Source organism: Aulonocara sp. 'chitande type north' Nkhata Bay, linkage group LG19, assembly GCF_057382095.1.
Source record: "Aulonocara sp. 'chitande type north' Nkhata Bay isolate Kocher_YH1m ecotype deep benthic linkage group LG19, A_spYH_male_GT1.1, whole genome shotgun sequence".
In the NCBI taxonomy this organism is placed as follows: domain Eukaryota; kingdom Metazoa; phylum Chordata; class Actinopteri; order Cichliformes; family Cichlidae; genus Aulonocara; species Aulonocara sp. 'chitande type north' Nkhata Bay.
In genome coordinates this window covers 31205662-31224718 of record NC_141362.1, presented here as the reverse complement: position 1 = coordinate 31224718, position 19057 = coordinate 31205662, and the positions used below count along the sequence as shown (strand labels likewise).

Genomic DNA, 19057 nt, shown 5'->3' with positions numbered 1-19057 from the left:
CCGACAGGGCTTTATTTGAGATAGCTGCTGCACTCAATTTGCATATTCCAGCTTGTACACAACATATTGGCACAGTGAATCTTTAAACAATCATTGCTTGCTCCAGAATGTGCTTTCCAGCAGCAGGAGATTCATTGTAGATTTCATAGTTGCAGGCAAATTAAATAACCGGAACACTGTTTTTACACCTAATCAAGCACTATGTGATAGTACATAAAATGGATCATCAGCAGTAACTGCTCCATGGCCACTGAATGCATCCCTTTAGGAAGTGAAAGTAGAAATTGTATTTATTAGTCTACTATTAAAGAAAGGATACAATCTGGAAGCAAGTTGCACATTTTAAAGGGATCTCTCTGTGATTTTATTCTCTAATTAGGCAGCAGTTTGGGGGTGGGATAGGGGCTTTTTTCAGGCTTTTGATTGAACATCACGACCCAGGAACTTCACCGAGCCTGTAATGTTCCCTTCAGCACATGATACGTTAATGCTACAATCAAACCAAATTAGTTTCAGATTTCAGGGACGAGGGAGCGCTAACGTGATCATTTGTTAAACAGAGTTTCGCTCCGTTGCAGGAATGTGCTAGAAGTTTGTTTGTTGCTGCACAGACTGAGAGACTATCCATTTACTGGCACCATCAGCGGCACCTCTCCGTGAAGGCTGGCTGAAATAGCCAAAAGACTTTAATGAAGGCCAGCAGGCTGTTTAAAAGCCTTTTAGCTACTGTTGATCACCCACCCACGCCTGTTGCATTCTCCATTGACCTTAGATGTAAGGACATGTCCAGGTGCATGGCACAGTCTACCTTAAATGCCTTGAGGTGACATCTGAACCTGGTGCATCATAACAGCACAAAACCATTAATATCACTTACTGCTCAGAGGCATGCATCACTTAAAGGTCAGAAGCAGAGGTCTTTCTATCATTCATGTGACACATCTGCTTTCTTTGAAGGTCAGATACCCAGAAAAAAGTGGAGAGGAGGAGGCTGCATTGTCACACTGGAGGAAATAGAAACATTTATAAAGCCAACAAACTTGATTGTGTTGGCGCAGCACAAAAGGCAAAGAGAGATTTTGATATATATGCAAGGTGGTGATCTGTGCTAACAGCGTCAAAGCCAGACACAATCACATGATCCAGCTTTATTATTTGTCACATTTCTGATGCTGTATTTCACAATAATCACTATCCAGGATCGCCTTGTTGATCCCTCAAGTCAGTAGTGCAAAAACGCAAGTTAATTCGGGTCAACTTGAGAGAAGTTAAACACCTCACGCACAGCTCTCTGCCATCTGCAAGCATCCGGCCCAAAGGGACCAGCCAACTGTTCAGATTAATGTGATTTGATGCTTTCCTCCTTGCACGAGTCCCCGGAGAGTGACCATTAGCAGCGTAACCACTTTTCCTTCAGAGCAGGATAATGGGAAGTGAACGATGGTCATCTTTTTTTCTTGATGCTAATAATTGGAGTGGGTTTAATCGGCAGTAAAAGCAGACATATCCGTATTGTTTAAGAGCCATGCGTATATATTTCTATAACAATTTAATGTCTTCCAGTCGAACCGCAAGATTGAGAAATATGACTGAATCACGACCTTCATCTGCATGAGGGGAGGACCACGGATAATCTGAACAGACAGCGCTGCCACAGCTCTTCATTTATACATCCCATCGCCCGGGAACCTTTCTCCTGACATGTCAGAAACCTCAAAATCTCAAATCCCAGGGGACTCCATGAATGGTTGCACAACATCAGGCATGGACCACGTCAACTCCAGAATTTGGGATATTTTGATGAGTGACGATATGAAGGCACGCATCACCAGGAGTGTCCCACTTTTACCAGCCCAACTGGAATACTTTTTTTGTGACCGCCTGGTTAAAGATGTTATTCTTTGGACTTAGCAGTGTTGCAATTACTTGCAAGAGCTCCTTACACATACTTTAAAACTGGGGAAGGAAGTGGACAATGAGAGAGGGAAAAACAAAAATAATGAGCAAAAACAAGGTCACAATGCAACCACCATCGTTTAGAGGATCACTGGAAGAACTTTGTGGCCTTGTTACTTTTTGGAATGCACTCAGAGCATCATTAAATATATCTAAATATGCATTTTAATATCAGTTATGTAACAAAGGCGCTACTCTAAGTTAAAAAAAAATCAGTAAAAACATGTAATAATCTCACTTAAATGTGGACTTTGAACTACTTTAAATACATTTAAATATGCACTTTAATTCTAATTCTAATTCAAAGTTATTACTTTACAAGATTTCTGAATAACAATAAAAGAAAACTTTTGTGGAAATAGATGGTACTTTTTTGTCATCTCTTCTCATCATTCTGAGACTCTAGTGTTGCTTGGATAGTGGTGCCATCACACATATGAACACTATTACTTTGTGAGTGTTGAGTGGAATATCATATCAGTCCTTTCTCCTTGGGTAAGAGCTTTTAATTTTCCTTTCTTTGATAATTTGGTGCAGAACAATCAATTATTTCATCACTTAACAAAGCAAATTATGCTTTGTCATGAAGATCAAATACACCTGAAAGAAAAAAAAGTCTCGTCTGCTGTCTCTGTGATTTCCTGTTTCTCTCACGCTTGCTTGCCAATGCAACTTGGCGAGCAAGCCTGCAGTTACTGGAACATTTGCATGGAACTATGACATTTAGTAGATGTAGTTTTAACATCAGCTGCAGTGTGCACGGGTTCGTTTTTCCAAATTAGATCTGTGCATATACATACAACACTTCTGCAATATAATATGTCAGATGTAGGAAACATATGTCAAAATATTGTGATAATGGCGGCGTTTCTGGTGCATCAGTTGTAGTAACCCAGAAAACCCATGTGTTTCCTCGACAGGTTCACCCTCTCTCCTTCCTCTTCCTTAGTAACCATGGTTACCTTGGGTGTCACATTGTCAACCTATTTTAAGAAACTATCGGCCCCTATATAGAGTACCACACACATACACAAACACACACACACACACACACACACACACACCTTGTAGGAGGAAACCACCCTATTTGTCATGCTTTTGGTTATGCACTGTGTAACACTAGCTAATCTCTTTATGGTGCATGCAGTGTGAATACATCACCAGGCCGTGTTAAGTTCATTGTACAAGACACTCATTAAGATAATGCAATTTACTACAGCCATTCCTTTCTCCATCAAGACTGAGTGCAGTAACTTTATTTAGTACTTGAGGCTAATCTAAACATATGCACATGTTAGCAGGTATTAGCTCAACTATGTATTTAAACCTAATTTTGCCAGTCAAGTGGGAAAGTGGAACCTGCTTCATTCTCCCCTTTTACTCTAAGAAAATGTGTTTGAGACCATTAACTGATCAGGAAAGTGTTTACTGAGGTCACAGATTGGACCAGCTGAGAGTATTTTTCCACTTCCACTATAGTTGAAACCAGAAGAGCAACCCCCCCTGTCAGTCTTTAGAAAGATTGCAGATTTAAGGCACTTCTGACACTGGCTAGACTTTTCAGACTGGCAAGTGTCATCCATCTTTCATATCCCAGGTATTGAAATATCTCAACAAGTATAGCAATAGATCTTCATGAAAATGAAAGCAGACATTCACTGTACTGAAACGACACAGTAGCCTCACATCTAATAGGTCAAAGTTACTACCCAGAGTGACAATAATATCATGAAATCCAGTAAAAAGTTGCTTTTTTAAAATCCTGGATGAATTTAACAAATGCGTTTGCAGTCTTTCTTGCCTTGGCAACTATTAGTTTTAACATGATTGGATTTGTCACAGGCAATTTCTCTGTTAAGACTTGCACTAACTTTAAGTAACTGTCTGAGGTTCAGCTAAATGCATGCACAATGGAGCCGTGGACATACTTTAAGGTCTGTGCTAATTAACACTGGCATGCTGTAAAATGAGATGGTCAACAAGGGAAGCATTACCTCAGCTAAAATTCAACATGTGAGCCTCATCACTGTGATCATGTTAGATTCTCAGTGTGTATCATTTAAACTTATTGGCCGTTGTGTCAGGTGATTTCAAGCAAAACGCTATCAAATGGGCATAAACCAGAAGCAGTGATTTCAATTAGAAATACATCACTGATTCAGCACAAAAATCACAAATCTAACTAAGATAACTTTTTATATCCTGCACCTCAGCAGCAAATTGCTTCTATTCAGTTGAAAATGTCCTTGAAAATGAAGGGAGAGTCCCTGGGTTTTCCAGCTATCAGTAAACATCAGTATCCAGCAGCTCCCTGTGTGTGTTATTCGCTTGCAAAGCCAAAATCTACATGAGACTTTCTTCCTGACAGTTTGCAGTGCCACAATGAAACACCATGTACACCTTTGGCTCAATGTCATGTGAAAAAATAGGTCATTATGAAATGAATGAGAGATTAAAGAGGACCTGATTAAATCTCCATCAAAGCCATCACTCAGCATAATGAGCACTTCAATAAAATATGGATATGCCAATAAAATATGTATACTTCCAGAAGTTCCTAGTGTTTAACTGACTTAACTTTAGTGTCCAGCATCTCTGGAGTCACAAGTTCATTTTCCATTACCCTTAATAAATCTGTAAGTGGGTGCACGGGCCAGACTTCTGGGCATATATTTATTCACAAACGTGGATCTTCAGCTCAGAATTTGGACCAAACGGGAGAAGAAAAAAACAACACCTCCTCTGTGGTTTAGCATGCTCTGATTGCTCCAATTGTGGTTGTGAGGTTCTCATTACATCCTGCAGATCGCCTCCATTCCTCTCTTGATGTCGAGAATAAACAACACAGACACTGGATGTGGCAACTCTGGCCTTGAATGCAGGAAAAAAAATGCATTTCAATGAATTATGCACAGCTAGACATCTATTTTTCAGCCTAACAAGGAAAAGCAATGTCAATTATGGTGCAGACATGTTGTCACATATCATCCACAGTCACATCAGCTCGTGCAGAAGCTTTCGGTAATTGTTCTCCCAATGACATTCTATCTTATGTGAGAAAAAATTCTTCACAAACTGTGTCAGGGTCGTGTTGAACGTATTGCCAACATACATCGTATTAGCTTAATTATTGCTGTCCTAATTACAGCATCCTGCATGTGCAATAAGATCATGACCTCACTGAAAAGACAAATACCAGCTGGATCCCTTTACATTGCTTTTCAGGGCTCTGTTGCTGCAGACAGCTGTTGCGAGGTAGATGACCAAAATGATGTAGTAGAGGAGACCGGTCATTTAATGAGCCTTGGACCAGAGTGCTCCGATGGATGAGCTGTTACAGAAAGCACTTCCTTCATCTTAGATCCTGATGATCAGTCTTCTCCCAGGGGTTACACGCATGTGCACTGATTCTCTTAAAAGGCTGTCCAAGTCAACGCACATCCTGTGGCGCGGCGCTCAGATGTCATTGACACAGAAAACGATCGTGTGGCAGAGCATCGTGGATTTCTGGCAGGGTGTTAAGCCATATTCGTCCTGTGGAAACAAGACTCACGTCTCCTGCGGGTGCATTAGAGGCTTTTGAAAATGAAAGGCTGGCTAGCGCTCACAAACAAGTAGTCCTATCCTGATCTTTTGACACCCACAGGAATCCCTGGGTTATATTGTTTATTTGTCACAACACCAGCCAAAGTGACAGCGCGCGCTGAAAATAGCTTTTTAAATAAGGGCAGCCACAGCAGTCTGGCAGGGCTCAGATAATAAACCCTCCTGAAATTACAGCTCAGAGAAGAACATTAAAGAGGAACATTAGGGAGTGTGTGGCTATTGATCCAAATCAGTGGAGGAGTTTTACGGTGCATGCATAATATAAGCTTCATGAAATGAAATAATTAGTTTTACAGTTTTTGTTCCGGCAGAATATGGCTTTCAGCTACATTAGATTGCAGAACGTGATGAAATCTATGACAACCTTTACATCAGCATTTTAGTTTGAGTGTTTGCTGCACACCAAAAGATTTCATATATATGACAGAAGCTGTAATACAAAGTTTATCTGGGACACTGAATCTACCCAAGCATTCGATTTTCTTAAATACAGTCCTGATCAAATGAAAGCACTGTAATAGAGCCGAGGAGATCAGCTAGTTAAGATAAAGTAGAAATGAGTCCTTCTTAAACTTCATTAGTAATATCTATGTATGTGCTACAAGATCTTTTTGCATTTTAATCTGTGCAACTTTGGTTTTGTGTTAAAGATGAGTCACTTAACACCAAATCATCAACTACTGATCACCTAGATCTATGCAGTTTGTCTGTTTCATAACTTTTCTTTTCTTTCAGATGAAAATGCATTGAGTCCACTCTTTAAGAGTGCTGAGGGTGGGGCCTTAGCAATTAGATTAAAATGCCAAAACACTCCGAGGAGCTGAGGAAAACTGCACAATCCAGTATTATTTTCTTTTGGGCTCGTCACTGAAAGTAACTCCTTTTGCATTTCACACATTCATTTCATCATTTCATCAATAGACTTCAGTGATGTGCCCTCCAGCAGGTTCTTCAGTCAGGGATTTTGAGGTGGGGTTGCAGTGACAGGTGCAAACACCAGGTAACTGACATGATGCAATGAGACAGGGCAATGAGTCACTACCGCCCTCAGCGAGCTCCCTTGCCTTAACCTGCAGCCGCTCCTGAACGATTACCTATTTATAACCCTTCCGCATGAGTCCCACAACCCCTGACAGACAGTGGAGTCTGCTTTCGTCTGAGCTCTCTTTTGCACAGAAGCATATTGAAGTTGTAATGCTAATTCATGAGCTGTTTAATAAACGCTTTAGTGTATGAGCTTAAAAAGTGGAAAGCTGTAACATATGCTGGGTGGTCCCATGACAAATGAGGGACAGCAGCTCTGACAGAGGCAGGCATGCATAATTGGTAATTCTCCTTTTTAGACTGATGGGATAGAGTAACAGTGAGTAAAACCACATCTCTGCAAGTCATACAGCGCACTGTCATGCCTGGCTGACTCATCACCTGGAATACCTGCAAATACACTCAGAAGGATTAACAGTGTGTAGTTCATTAGGAGAGATCCAAATAAAAAATCATCTGAGGTATCGGTTCTTGGAAACCCTTAAATCCCTGTAAAGAAGCAGTGTCAGTACTTAATAGCATTTTTTTTGTGAATCCAAGCGAACAATGAACAAAGCTGTGATTTTTGATTTTCTATTTTGTTGTCTTTTCCTTCACAGCTCGGACTTCTGGCACAGCATCACTGCATTAGAGCAAATCCATCATATTAATGATCCTGAGGCCACTTCATTATTCACAGAGAAGCAGCTCTGCTGTCCAAATAAATTATCATTGGTGTTCCATTAATGGAAGTTTTCAAATCTAGGCACAGTGATGCCATTAATCTGCACAGTGCGTCTCTCTCTCTAGAGGACAGTTGGCTACTGTACCGGTGCCAGCGATCTGTGAAGATGAGAAACTCCCCACTGTCCTCATTCAGGTTCCGTCTGCTGGATGAAGTCCAATTATAAGTGACGTTAACTGCTGCGACTCCAGACTGGATCTCTCCCAAGTTGCACACTTTGCATTTGTTATGCGCCGCTAAAGGGAAGCGTGCTCGCAGGTGAAGGGTAGAGCCACAAAGTGGTGATTCTGTCTCAAATTGTGGATGACAAACTCCGACCTTTCCCCTCCTGATGGAGCGCTTTCAGCTAATTCGACACATATTGCATTTGTGTGTTAGATAATTGCAAAAGCCAAAAGCCTCTGCGGGTCTCTTGGGATTTCCAGCGCATCCACTCCCACTGCGCCGGCACGCAGACGCGGGCCAGCTTCCAGACACACACTGTTAATATTCTGATTGAACATTTGTGGAGGGACCTTGAGAAGTCACATACTCCGCAACTTTCTAACGCTTTAATGAAATTGCTTCTCATAATGTTGGCATTCACTGACTATTATGTTTTTCATTATGACAACCTTCCGTGGGAGTCAAGCTCATTTTCATTTTCTCTGGATGTAAGAGGGCAGTAAATCCATTTCCTTTAATGCTCTGCACCATGTGGATTTATTATCAAACCCAACAAATACTAAAGTAAATTTCTATAATATGGCTCGCTGAAATTAATTTGCCTGATAGGTCACTTTATGGTAAATAAATGGACCTTTTATTTAACAAAAAAAAGGGGAGAGGGGGGCTTGTGTTGTGTCTTAATGCTATCTGCTTCTTTAAAAGAAAACATCTCTATCTGAGGCCTTCATAGATTAATGTACTCTTTTTTTCTGACCATGACAGGACACAACTCTGTTATGTGCTTCCTGGCCAGCTCATTCCACCCTGAATATGGTGTGAGTATGAGGCAGTATTTACCTGCAGCTTTACTCGCTTCTGTGAGTTCACAAGTCTGAGGCTTGCATTATGCCTCCGGGGCTGGAAGGAGCTCCAATCTGTGTTCCTGCCAAAACCTTCACCATATGCAGAGCCTCCTCCTGCTCCTGCACCTGAATCTGGCACTGCAGGAAGTGAAGTCCTGCTGTTTTCCTCGAACTGACTTCTCTGTGCATGATGACTTTCTCACGCAGCACCTAATGTCTACAATAAAGACCGGGAGCAGAAAAATGGGCGGTAAAATAACCACAAATATGAACTAGTTCACACTTGTAATGAAGAGAAGTAGGACTGTTGGTCTGAAACAGTGCAGTAAATACACAAACATGTCTAAATTAAGCAATCTGTCAAGTACTAACAGTCAGTATGGTTTATTTTTGCCTCTTACTAATCCCATGGGCTGTTTCTGTGGTCAGAGGTGCTCTGCTGGCATAGACCTTGCAAAAGTGCTTAATCAAACATGAAATAACACACAGAATGGTCACGTGGGAAAAGCCGCTTAAATCCTCAACCCCCCCACCCCCTTTCTTCGCAGAAGCCAGCTAGGCCAGATCAAATTAAGTGGTTTGATACTTTCTCTGCCAATCGGATTAAGCTGATTAATTCTCAAAAGTGTTTAAATGATTAAAGCTGGTTAATGGGCCTTAGGAAAGTTCACGGTGTCAGAGTCGGCTCCGATATCAAACACAGGTGAAGGAGAATCAATACAAAAAGGTAAATGTGAAAACCTATAATCGCTTTTACCTTTGCTCCCCCCCCCCCCCCCCCCCCTCTCTTTTTTTTTTGCCAATTAACAGCACACACATATCTGCATATTCAGCTCTAATTATCTTTTATGTTTCTTGAAGTTTGATGACTCTAAAGGTGGTGGTGGGGGGGGGGGGGGGGGGTGCTTGACAAATAGCGCATCTGCCATGTAGTGACACAGTGCCTAAATATAGAGCGGAAAATGGAGCAGAAGAAAGGGACACAGAGAAAACCATAAATATTCACAGTCCATCTAAAGAAGACTGGCAAAAGCGCCCTCTAAAGAGAAATCTTGTCTTGTCATAAACCATGCTTAATGTGCCCCCATTGAGCTTGACTGGTTTTCCTCAAGATTTCATATTTTACATGTTTCCTCTCTTGATTTTTTTTTCTTTCGGGAGGGGTGGGTCATTTTGAATCAGATCCTCATTAGGCAATGTACCTTTTTCCTGCAGTGAATGAAAGTGAAGGGAGAGAATGAGAAGGAGAGAGACAGAGAACAAGAAATAAAGAAAGAAGGAGGAGAAGGAGGAAGGAAACTGTTACAGGTTCCGCCTCGCCCCTTCACCCCCTCTTCTAATATACTCGTCTCCTGAGGGAGTGGTATCCATCACAGAGACGGCTGGGCTGTTATGCCATGTCGCCTCGTGCATGTGAACACAAGGTGACTCTAAAAGAGAAGCAGCTCATGTGAGCCCAGTCTTATGAATGCAGCCCCATGTTTCCCCCATAAAGTGTCCATCAGCGCCTTAATGCATCTCCCAGTGAAAGTGACAGAGCCTGGGCTCGCACATTATTAACTCCAGACATTTTTATGAGCCTGTGGAACAGAGTGCTCCTTCTGAATAAGATATGTGTCCGGTGTTCAATGGCACTATATCAGTCTTTTACTTTTTGCCACAGCATGATGTCCCCTGATAGACAGATTTAAGTGTGTTTTTCATGCCCCTAAACTACAGACTGAGTCCCTGTAAATGCTATAGCTCCTCTGATCAGTATAATTATTATATTATTCTAGAGTATGATCTGATTCCCATTTTTCCTGTATGTAATCAAGAGCAGCTCCTGGGAGTGGGGTGAAAGGCACATCCAAATTGGCAGTCTCATGATAAATGCATGGGATTTGTCTAAAATATTAATCAAATCTAAATGTGCAATGAATTTGATAGTGGCTTACTCCTGGGCTATATTTGGAACCAGTTCAGAGCCGTGCTGGGACAGGAGACAATAAAATTAAATTGGCAAATCTTCTCGAAACTAGTGATACAGCTGGACTCATGCGAAGAATGGGAAACCCTAAAAATTAATGTAGCAGAAGGAAAGCTTTACAAAAATGTTTCCGTGTTGTGTTTTTATCTTTAGTGGGCGCTCTCAGCGAGAATAACACCTAATCGTTTCACTGTGAAGGTGCGAAAGTTAGAAGCAGGGCGATCATTTCACGATACAAATCAGATGCGTTTGCAAAGTGGGAATGGTGGCTCACGTGATCACACATTTCAGAGGCTATATTAAGAACCTGATTCGAAAAGGACTCTTATGCAACAATGCAAAATAGAACCGCTGGGAGGAGGCGTAGAAGAAAGAAAAAAGAAGAAAACCGGCCGACACTTTAGATGCTGAATAGAGTTAGACGACCAAGCAAGAGGGAAGTTTAGAAATGTCAAATCCTTAGTCGGTAATAGAGTTCACGCAGCCAATCACTTGGCTGGAGTCAGCTCAGCCTCCGTTGGAGTTGTTTGGAGCCCGAGCCTCGGTGAGATACTGTGCGTAAAATCTGCCTTAAACGCAGCAGCGGCACTGTCACAGCATCCAGAGTCCATTCTCTCACACACGGACTTACTTCCGTTTGAAGGGGAGCTGTTGTTGTTGCTACGATGGCAGTTTTGCGAAAACTGTTAATGTGAAGTGGGAAGGTGGGTCCACTGCTCCGTCTACCTCGACTCAGTTGCGTCGAGGAATGATGCTGAGCAAACCTGCCGGAGGATTTTCAACTACAGGTAAGATGACCGTCGATGTTTAGCTGCTGGTTGCCACAATATGTTCTTAGGCTGCTGTTCTAGGATAGATGTATATCTGAGAGTAGTAGAGTGGGAACAAATAGGAAATTCCCTCCATTGTACGTTGAAAATTAAGTTTTCCAATTTTACGTGAAGCGGACGCACCACAATAGGGGAAATATATTGTGCCTTTGTTTGTGTTTGTGGCTAAGAAAGTGTCATGTATGAATAACCCATAGCAGATTAAACAAAGACAAGGTAGATAGACAGAGGGACAGAGGTGGTCATTAATAATCGCGGATTCCAAGACTCTCATGTGCTAAGTGCACTCATTCCAGAGTCTGATGAATTATTTGTGGATGTGAGATGTGATTTTTGTTGTCTAATGTAGTGTGTAATGGAATTCCTTGTTATCTGAAGAGCGGCTCAGGCACAGGAGCATATGAGGATGGACACAGTGTTGAAGATACTGAGCTGAGTGTTGTGCGCGTGTACATATGTGTGAGTGTGTGGGCTCACATTCAGCCACTGGCCCACATTATTCATGCTTCCCCACGGCAAATAACTGTGAAAGCTACTGTGGATGCATGAGCTTTTTATTTTTTTAATCATAGGAGGTCAAAGGCTCCAAAGTTCTCCTGTAAATCTGCATGTGTTTAAGGACCGCTGTCTCTGACGGCCAGGAAGTCACTGCATATGGAGGAAATAATGCATCTCTTACAACACCCTCTGCCTGTTTTATTGTTTACTGTTTGTGGAGACTGTCAGAGGCAGCCAGAGAAGTCTAAAGGGTGTAGTTTATGCCACACTGTATACTATTATTTTCAATATAGATAGATAGATAGATAGATAGATAGATATTTTGCCAAACACATGTATAGACCTCAAAAATCAAAATCTCTGGGCAAAATCACAATCGCATCCAAATGTGCTTGTGCATTTCCATCCCTGCAGCTTGTTTCTCAGTTTTCAGACTTTCAACTAAACAAACACATGACATAACTCGGACTTATTTTCATAACATAATGCAGCCCCTTTATCTCATTTCGCCATTAGTCACGGGATGAAAAAAATGAATTTGATGGACGAGGTCCACAGGGACTGACCGTTTTGCAAAACAAAGTAGTGTATTTGCTTAACCCCAAATCTGGACACGCTCATATCACAGAGCCTCTCATTGGTGGACTGGTTGCCTTAGTGACTGCCTTTCCTGACAGCGTTCTTGTTTTTGTTGTTGTGTTTTTTTAATTGCTATTATTTTACATAAAGCAGTCATTTATTATTATTATTTTTTTATCTTCTACTCATTAGTCCCACTCTTCAGCTGCATTTGAACATCCAGGCGGAGTCGAGGAGGCCACTTCAGACTTGTCAAATTAGTATACACCGCGAAATACAGCACCAACTATCATCCTTTCTCCACGTATTCATTATAGGAAGCTGTGACACGTGGAAGATATTTTTTCACTAAATGTTTATATAAAACTGGAGGGGGGGGGGGGGTGAGATGCAACAGTTGAACATACACCAGATGGTGATTTTTATGGCTCAGACTGGTGAGAGCTTAGGAGAGGAATCCTGATTGTCAAACAAGATGAAATATTTCCTGCATTAGAAATCTGTTCTAGAGGGCACATTTTCATGCTTAGATCAAACTGGAGACCTATACCACACCTAGATTAACTCTATATTCCCTAGAATGTGCTGTGATTAGACTTGACTTCTTTCTTTATGTTTCAGGTTTTATTAACTAGATGACTTTTTTTTCAGCTGCCAGACTGCCCGATATTTTCTGGACTCCATCCTTTGATCCACAAGACGTTTGAACCAGCCCTCATGGAGAGCCTCAGCGAGCTCCAGAACCCCCTGCTGGACAAAACCAGCAGTCATGCAGTTCCTAACGACTACCAGGGCTACCAGTGTGACTACCCGAGCCAGCCTTATCAGGACAGCCTAATTGGCTACTACTGCACTGGGGCCAATGGCAAACATAAGGCTCAGCAATTCTTGGATGCCACCTCTCTCCATTTGGCAGTGGAGGCCTTCTACAGGCCCAGCTTCATCCTGTGCAAGGACGACATCAGCCTTCATAGCAAGGACTCGAAAAGCGAGAGCTTTGAAACCACTTTCACAGAGAGTAAGGCGTCAGATGGCGTTTCCACGGAAAACACAGTGGATAGCGCGCAAGAGGAGAAGGATGCCAAGATACAGACGGTATCCTATGAGGTGGAGGAGGAGCAGCAAGGTCCTGAGTATGAGGTCAGAGGTCACATGAAAGGAAAACATGAATATGTCGTCTGCATAAATGGCAGGGCACCATGCTTTATAGGCATGTTATCCATAGCTCCAAGCATCTGATGCAACATGAGGAAGTCTGTGTTATTAAGTTATTAGAGAAATAATAAACTTATAATTCTTCATTTTTTATACAAGGCATACAGGAATGATTACTGTAGCCATACATGCATAAGCAGCAGACCGAAGCAAGAACCGTTTGGCAGTGTTGACAGAGTAATTGAATATTGAGTCACTATATGAAATTAAATGCGTTTCAACACTTGCTTGTAACTGTCAGGGCCAGCTTTCAGCAGAAAATGAGTCACGGTGCTGTAGTGATGCTTATTATTTCATTTGCTGTTCTATTAGATTGTCGGCGTGATTCACGCGCATTTCTCACTCTTTTCTGCAAATGGTCAATCTGCTTGTGACTCTTTGAAATGCGGTGCGGGGTAATTGTTCGCTTTTGTCTTATAATTACATTCCAAGAAAATGACACATCTGATTTTTATCTATTTCGCAATTTTTCCCCTCTTTTTTGGGGTTAATATAGTCACAAAAAAGATAACATGACAGCAAAAAAGAGCAAAGTCTTTTCAGAAGTGGTGAAAATCTAATTTCACCCAGGGAGGCTTGTGAAGTACTCAGGGCTCTGAGCTGGCAGAGGAAGAAGTATAGCACCCTTACCGAGCTGATGATCACGCCAGCTCCTGTCACTCGGAGGCCTGGCAGATAGATTGAGACATAGCAGCAACTGCCATTAATGCCATAAGTAATGTCGTGCTTTAACGGTGTTAAGCGAGGCTGTGCTGATTCATGGCCGTCAGAGCAGGTGAGCCCGGAGCCAAAGTTATTCCATGTCAATTCAAAAGCGCAAATGAATGTGATAAAAAGCTGGCTTTCCAAATGGAATATGAGACCTTTTGCACCTACATTTCTTTACTTTCTCCTCCTGCCTTTGTGTTTGTGCGTGCATCCGTGTGCCGCAGCGCTAATATTCGAGTCATGCCGACTCAGAGAAACTGTGATTAAGAGGATTTTTACAGCTATGGGAATATAAATAAGAGAAACAGAGCAGCAGCTGGGGAAGGTCCATATAGTTCCAAAATTACCCATATATTGTCTGTGGCAGCTGTGTTTACACATTTTCCCTTCACAGTTGCATGTTGCTGCAGGCCTTGTGTACAATCAGCAACAGAGAGGGGGGGAAAACGTAGATCAAGTCTCTGGCAGGTGATGTTTGACATTTGGGTGATACAGACAAAATAAATTGCAGGTAACAAAGTAACAAGACCCTGTGCATGATGCCACTGTGATTGCCCCTGCTAACTAGGTGCACAGATACGTGCATATGTGTGTGTGCGCGCCCCGGTGTTGAGTCGTCTGTCCCCTTCAGACATTAACAAGGACTAGGAGAGAGCTGTGACAGGGCTGTTAAAGGCACTGAGCCTCGGCGGACCCCCATCCGTTATACTGGCAGACCAGACTGGGAGCGTGTTCCCAGCCGACCGGACTCTGTGTCAGGCAAGCTGTCAGTAAGACTGAATGCAGCAGTCACTCAGAACTGTTATCAGTTCTTGCTACGGAGATAAAAGGAGATTACTGCTGTTTGTACTCACCAGTTTATTCATGTGATGTCAGATTATGCAGTTACCACCAGCTGCTGTTTTGATAGATCGTACCCGTCTGTCTAGGTGGACAGTGTTCATAAAGCAGATAAGAGAGAGCTTCGTAATCTCTTTCTTGGCAAAGGTATTTGTTTGTAAACTCTTTGGACCCCCCGCTGACCTCTAAATAAGGTTTCTGAGCGGAAATCCTCTGAATATAGCTCAAAGTTATTACATTGCATCCAGTGTTTTGGTTAATTCGGATGCGATCAGACGCTAGAAAATAGTTTAGAATATTCTGTGAAATGTGGCTATTTACAAGTATGGTTCCTTTTTCTCTTGCTTGCCTCACTGCCTGTTCCTTAATTACCTCTAAAATGGTCGGTTCAGTTCCCGCCTTACACATCGATTTCTGTTTTTGCACTTTCCTTTTTCCCTGCTTTGATTGATCCGAAGGCAGGAAGACTAACAAATGAAACCTTGCTCCTGTGGGGGCTGTTTATTTAGACAAACATCCTCTCCATGTCTGGGACAGCTAAGAGAAGTAAGGCCACCTTCTCTTAAAGGTCACCTGTGTAGTAGTCACATTGCCATCGTTGCTGCAGGCTCGGTGTGCCCATGTGGTCTAAGTGGCATTCAGATCTATCACTCATTAGCTCCCGTGGCCCTGACTTTCAAGGTACGATGCGTTCAACAGGCTCCTGTTGTACACCTCATAAGATGCCTGGTGCATTAAGGAAAGATGGTGGAGGTCTCTCAGAGTGTAAAAGCAATTTAGCACATAAATGACGCTCTGTCCTGTCACCTTGCAATGATGGAACAATCCGTTAATCCTGTGTTATCTGTCAGACCGCTCATGTGTGTTGACAGAGGCACCAAATCCTCTCTGGCTGACTGAGCACATCCTGTCCTGGGCGGTTGTAGAAAAGGTTAGATACAGTAGAGAGGGAGCATGAGATGTCAAGCTACGACACCATAAAGCTGTCCAAAGTACACCTGGCTTTTTATACGTCAGCCATACTCTGTTATTATGTTTATATATAAGGTTCCACATCCGTTCTTTTTCTGACTTTTAATTTTTCTGTATAAAATCAACGTCTTCCAGAGTGACAGCTCCAGTGACAGTGAGAGTGAGGACAACTTCATTGTGCTGCCCCCTCGGGACTACTTGGGCCTCGCCATCTTCTCCATGCTCTGCTGCTTCTGGCCCTTGGGCATCGTTGCCTTTTACTACTCTCACAAGGTAAAGGCCCAGAGATCTCAAGGATGTCATCAACTCTTATTACACTGCATTCTATTTAAGGTCAGTGAGCACAAGCGTTCAGACAAGTGCAGCCGCAGCCCATTTTCCACCCTGTGACCCTCCTTGCAGTTGTTTCAGATGATTGGCTATGTAAATTAAACAGATTCGGCCCACTTGTCAGTCACCTGTGTTCACTTTGGGAAACCATTAACTCTAAGGTTTTGGTTCACAGTGCGCTCCTGTGTGAGCGACCGACTGCCATTATATTGTTTTTTAACTTGTTTTGCTCATAGCTGAGAACTCATTTGCAATTATAGCAGCACCTTTGGTTGGTCTTATGGTTAGCATCCTGCTGGTCTAAAAAACCATTAGCTTCAAGCCCTCTCACCTCAAACGCAGCACAGTGTTTCTCTGTAGTTTTGAAACACAATAATTGCAGAGACAATTATAGCAGAACAGAAAATAATGTGTCAAAAGAATAAATAAAGGCCAGCCTCATTTTTGATAGGAAACCAAAACACCCAAACAACACATTTGTCACTGTCAGAGGGATAATGACCTAATTGCCATGGTAACTAATGGCTCCCTGAGAGCATTTCTTGTTTTCTCTCTTTTAACTGTGGCTTTACACCTACTCAGACACTCGGTGCTGATGAGTAACACACCAGCTCATTTCACTCTCTGCTTTGTTTTGTCAGACTGGCAAGGCCGTTGCAAAGGGAGACTTCTCCAGAGCAGGGATGAGCTCCAGAAGAGCCCTATTCCTGGCTGCACTTTCCATTACCATTGGAACAGGGATGTATGTGGGGGTGGTTGTGGCCCTCATAGCCTACCTGTCCAAGCCTGGACATGTATAGCACTAGGACCACATGCTTGGAGGGTGGAGACGGTAGACATAAAGATGAAAGGAAGGGAAAGGGTGGACAGATATTTGCCTCTCCTGAAGGTGTGCGTCATTGTCGAAGCTGGCTCTCTGCAAAAGCAGAAGCTATATGAAGAGAAAGAACAGAAGGAGAGCAAGAGAAGAAAATATGTGTGGATGGAGTATTACTTGGACAGCATATTGATCTGGATTGAATCTTTATTTCTGGAATGCAACACTCCCGATCCCTCTATAAAAACACAAAAAGACAGTGCTGAGAAAGATGACTACTCTTCCACAAAGACTGTGCTACACTTATCTAAGAAAAAAATGAACTCATAGAGTATGACACTACCTACCTTTTATCACATTAATCATTTACAGCATTTTTATTTGACCTTTACATTCAGTGTACTATCTGTCCTTACTGTTGCAGATTGTGTATTATTCTCTTTGTAAATGAATTTCTTGGAAAAACAGTCAGCCAATGGATTTCTGGGTGATTGTTCATTTAAGGAATACTCGAAAGGGATCCAGTTAGTAAGACGTGATAAGTGGACCCGTGACAGAAAGACAACAAATGTGTCAAGTGTACACAAAGATGCCAAGCAGTGGACTAGAAATTTATTAGTGTCTATTGTGAACTGTAAATTTAGTCAATAAATATATTTGGCATGAATAATTAAACACTCTAATGTCTCATATTCCCTTATTCAATTTTCTTTGACAGGTGCGCCTCAGAGCAGGGATAGTTCTGCACTGGCATGGGGCTAGGAAAAAAGCAAGTAATTAACTGAACTCCAGATTATAATTTGATTTAAAAAAAACAAAATTAAAAACCCCATTCACAACACAAAGTTTCACATATTAAGGGATGTGTTTATGTACAAAATCCCAGTGGACCAAAAGCTCAGAGTTAGCTTAGACTGTCTCAGCTGCTTGATTTCTGTTTCTAGATGTGAACACAGCACCTGCTGTTCAGACACACTGTTTATGATGGGCAGCCAATCACGACAAAGTTGGTTTAACTGGAAGGGAACTAAAATGGTTTGTTTCAGAGACAGAATGGACTGAGGGGAGAGTCTTGCACTACAGCTGAACAGCTAAATGGCTAAAGGGGTTAGCTAAAAGTATTGAATGATGGAAAGTTGCAGCAGTTAGTTGGGCTAAAATAGTTAGCAGTGAACAATAAAGACTTAAACTACTTAAGCTACATTTGACATAGCTGTTGACGAAAGGTGATTGATAAGCAAAGCTTAAACTAATAACTAAACTGATGAAAGATTAGCAATAGCTATGGTTGGTAAATGGACTCATTCTTACACCGCTTATCTACTCTAGCTGTGTTCTCAAAGCGTTTTATACAACATGCCTCGTTAACGCATTCATCCAAGCACTTGTTCTTTCTATCTAACATTCACACCCTAATGTATGCATCAGAGAGAAACTGGAGACTGGAGCGGCCATGGATCAAACCACCAATCTTCTGATTAGATGACCTGCCTTACCCCTGTGAGCTGACGGCTACCTCAATGTAATCAACAAACAGACAAAACTATTGGTTGGAAAAATGTAATGGTAAAATGGCTCAAACATCCAAGCTAGTCATAGTGAAAAATTTTGCATCAAAACCTACAACACTACGCAAAAGTCTTGAATCACAGCATGTAAGGCAGCCTGAACTCTATGAAGTCTTCAGAAACAGATCTCCAGGCTTCTTGAACGACATTTAAAGCTCTTCTTTGTCAATATGATCCCACACTGCTTCAATAATGTTGAGATCAGGCTGTGGGGAGGCCATCAATTTTCCATCAATTTTGACAAGATGTTCAGCGTCACTGATTGAAATGCAGCCCCAAACCATGACAGTGTTTTACAGATGGCTTTAGATGCTCACTGTTGTACCTCTCATGATTTCGTCAGTACATATTGACAATGAGTTTGTCAAAAATGTAACATTTTTATTCATCA

At 42.0% G+C, this 19057-nt stretch overlaps 1 protein-coding gene across 1 annotated transcript; it reads left to right on the top strand.

The window, feature by feature from the left end:
* Positions 1-10535: 10535 nt before the first annotated feature.
* Positions 10536-17853, top strand: LOC147307410 (synapse differentiation-inducing gene protein 1-like). The gene is made up of 4 exons (XM_086274686.1): positions 10536-11097; positions 12868-13356; positions 16087-16224; positions 16923-17853. The coding sequence occupies exons 2-4, from the start codon at positions 12934-12936 to the stop codon at positions 17079-17081; spliced, it is 720 nt and encodes a 239-aa protein (XP_086130812.1). The 5' UTR covers positions 10536-11097; positions 12868-12933; the 3' UTR covers positions 17082-17853.
* The last annotated feature ends 1204 nt before the right edge of the window (positions 17854-19057 follow it).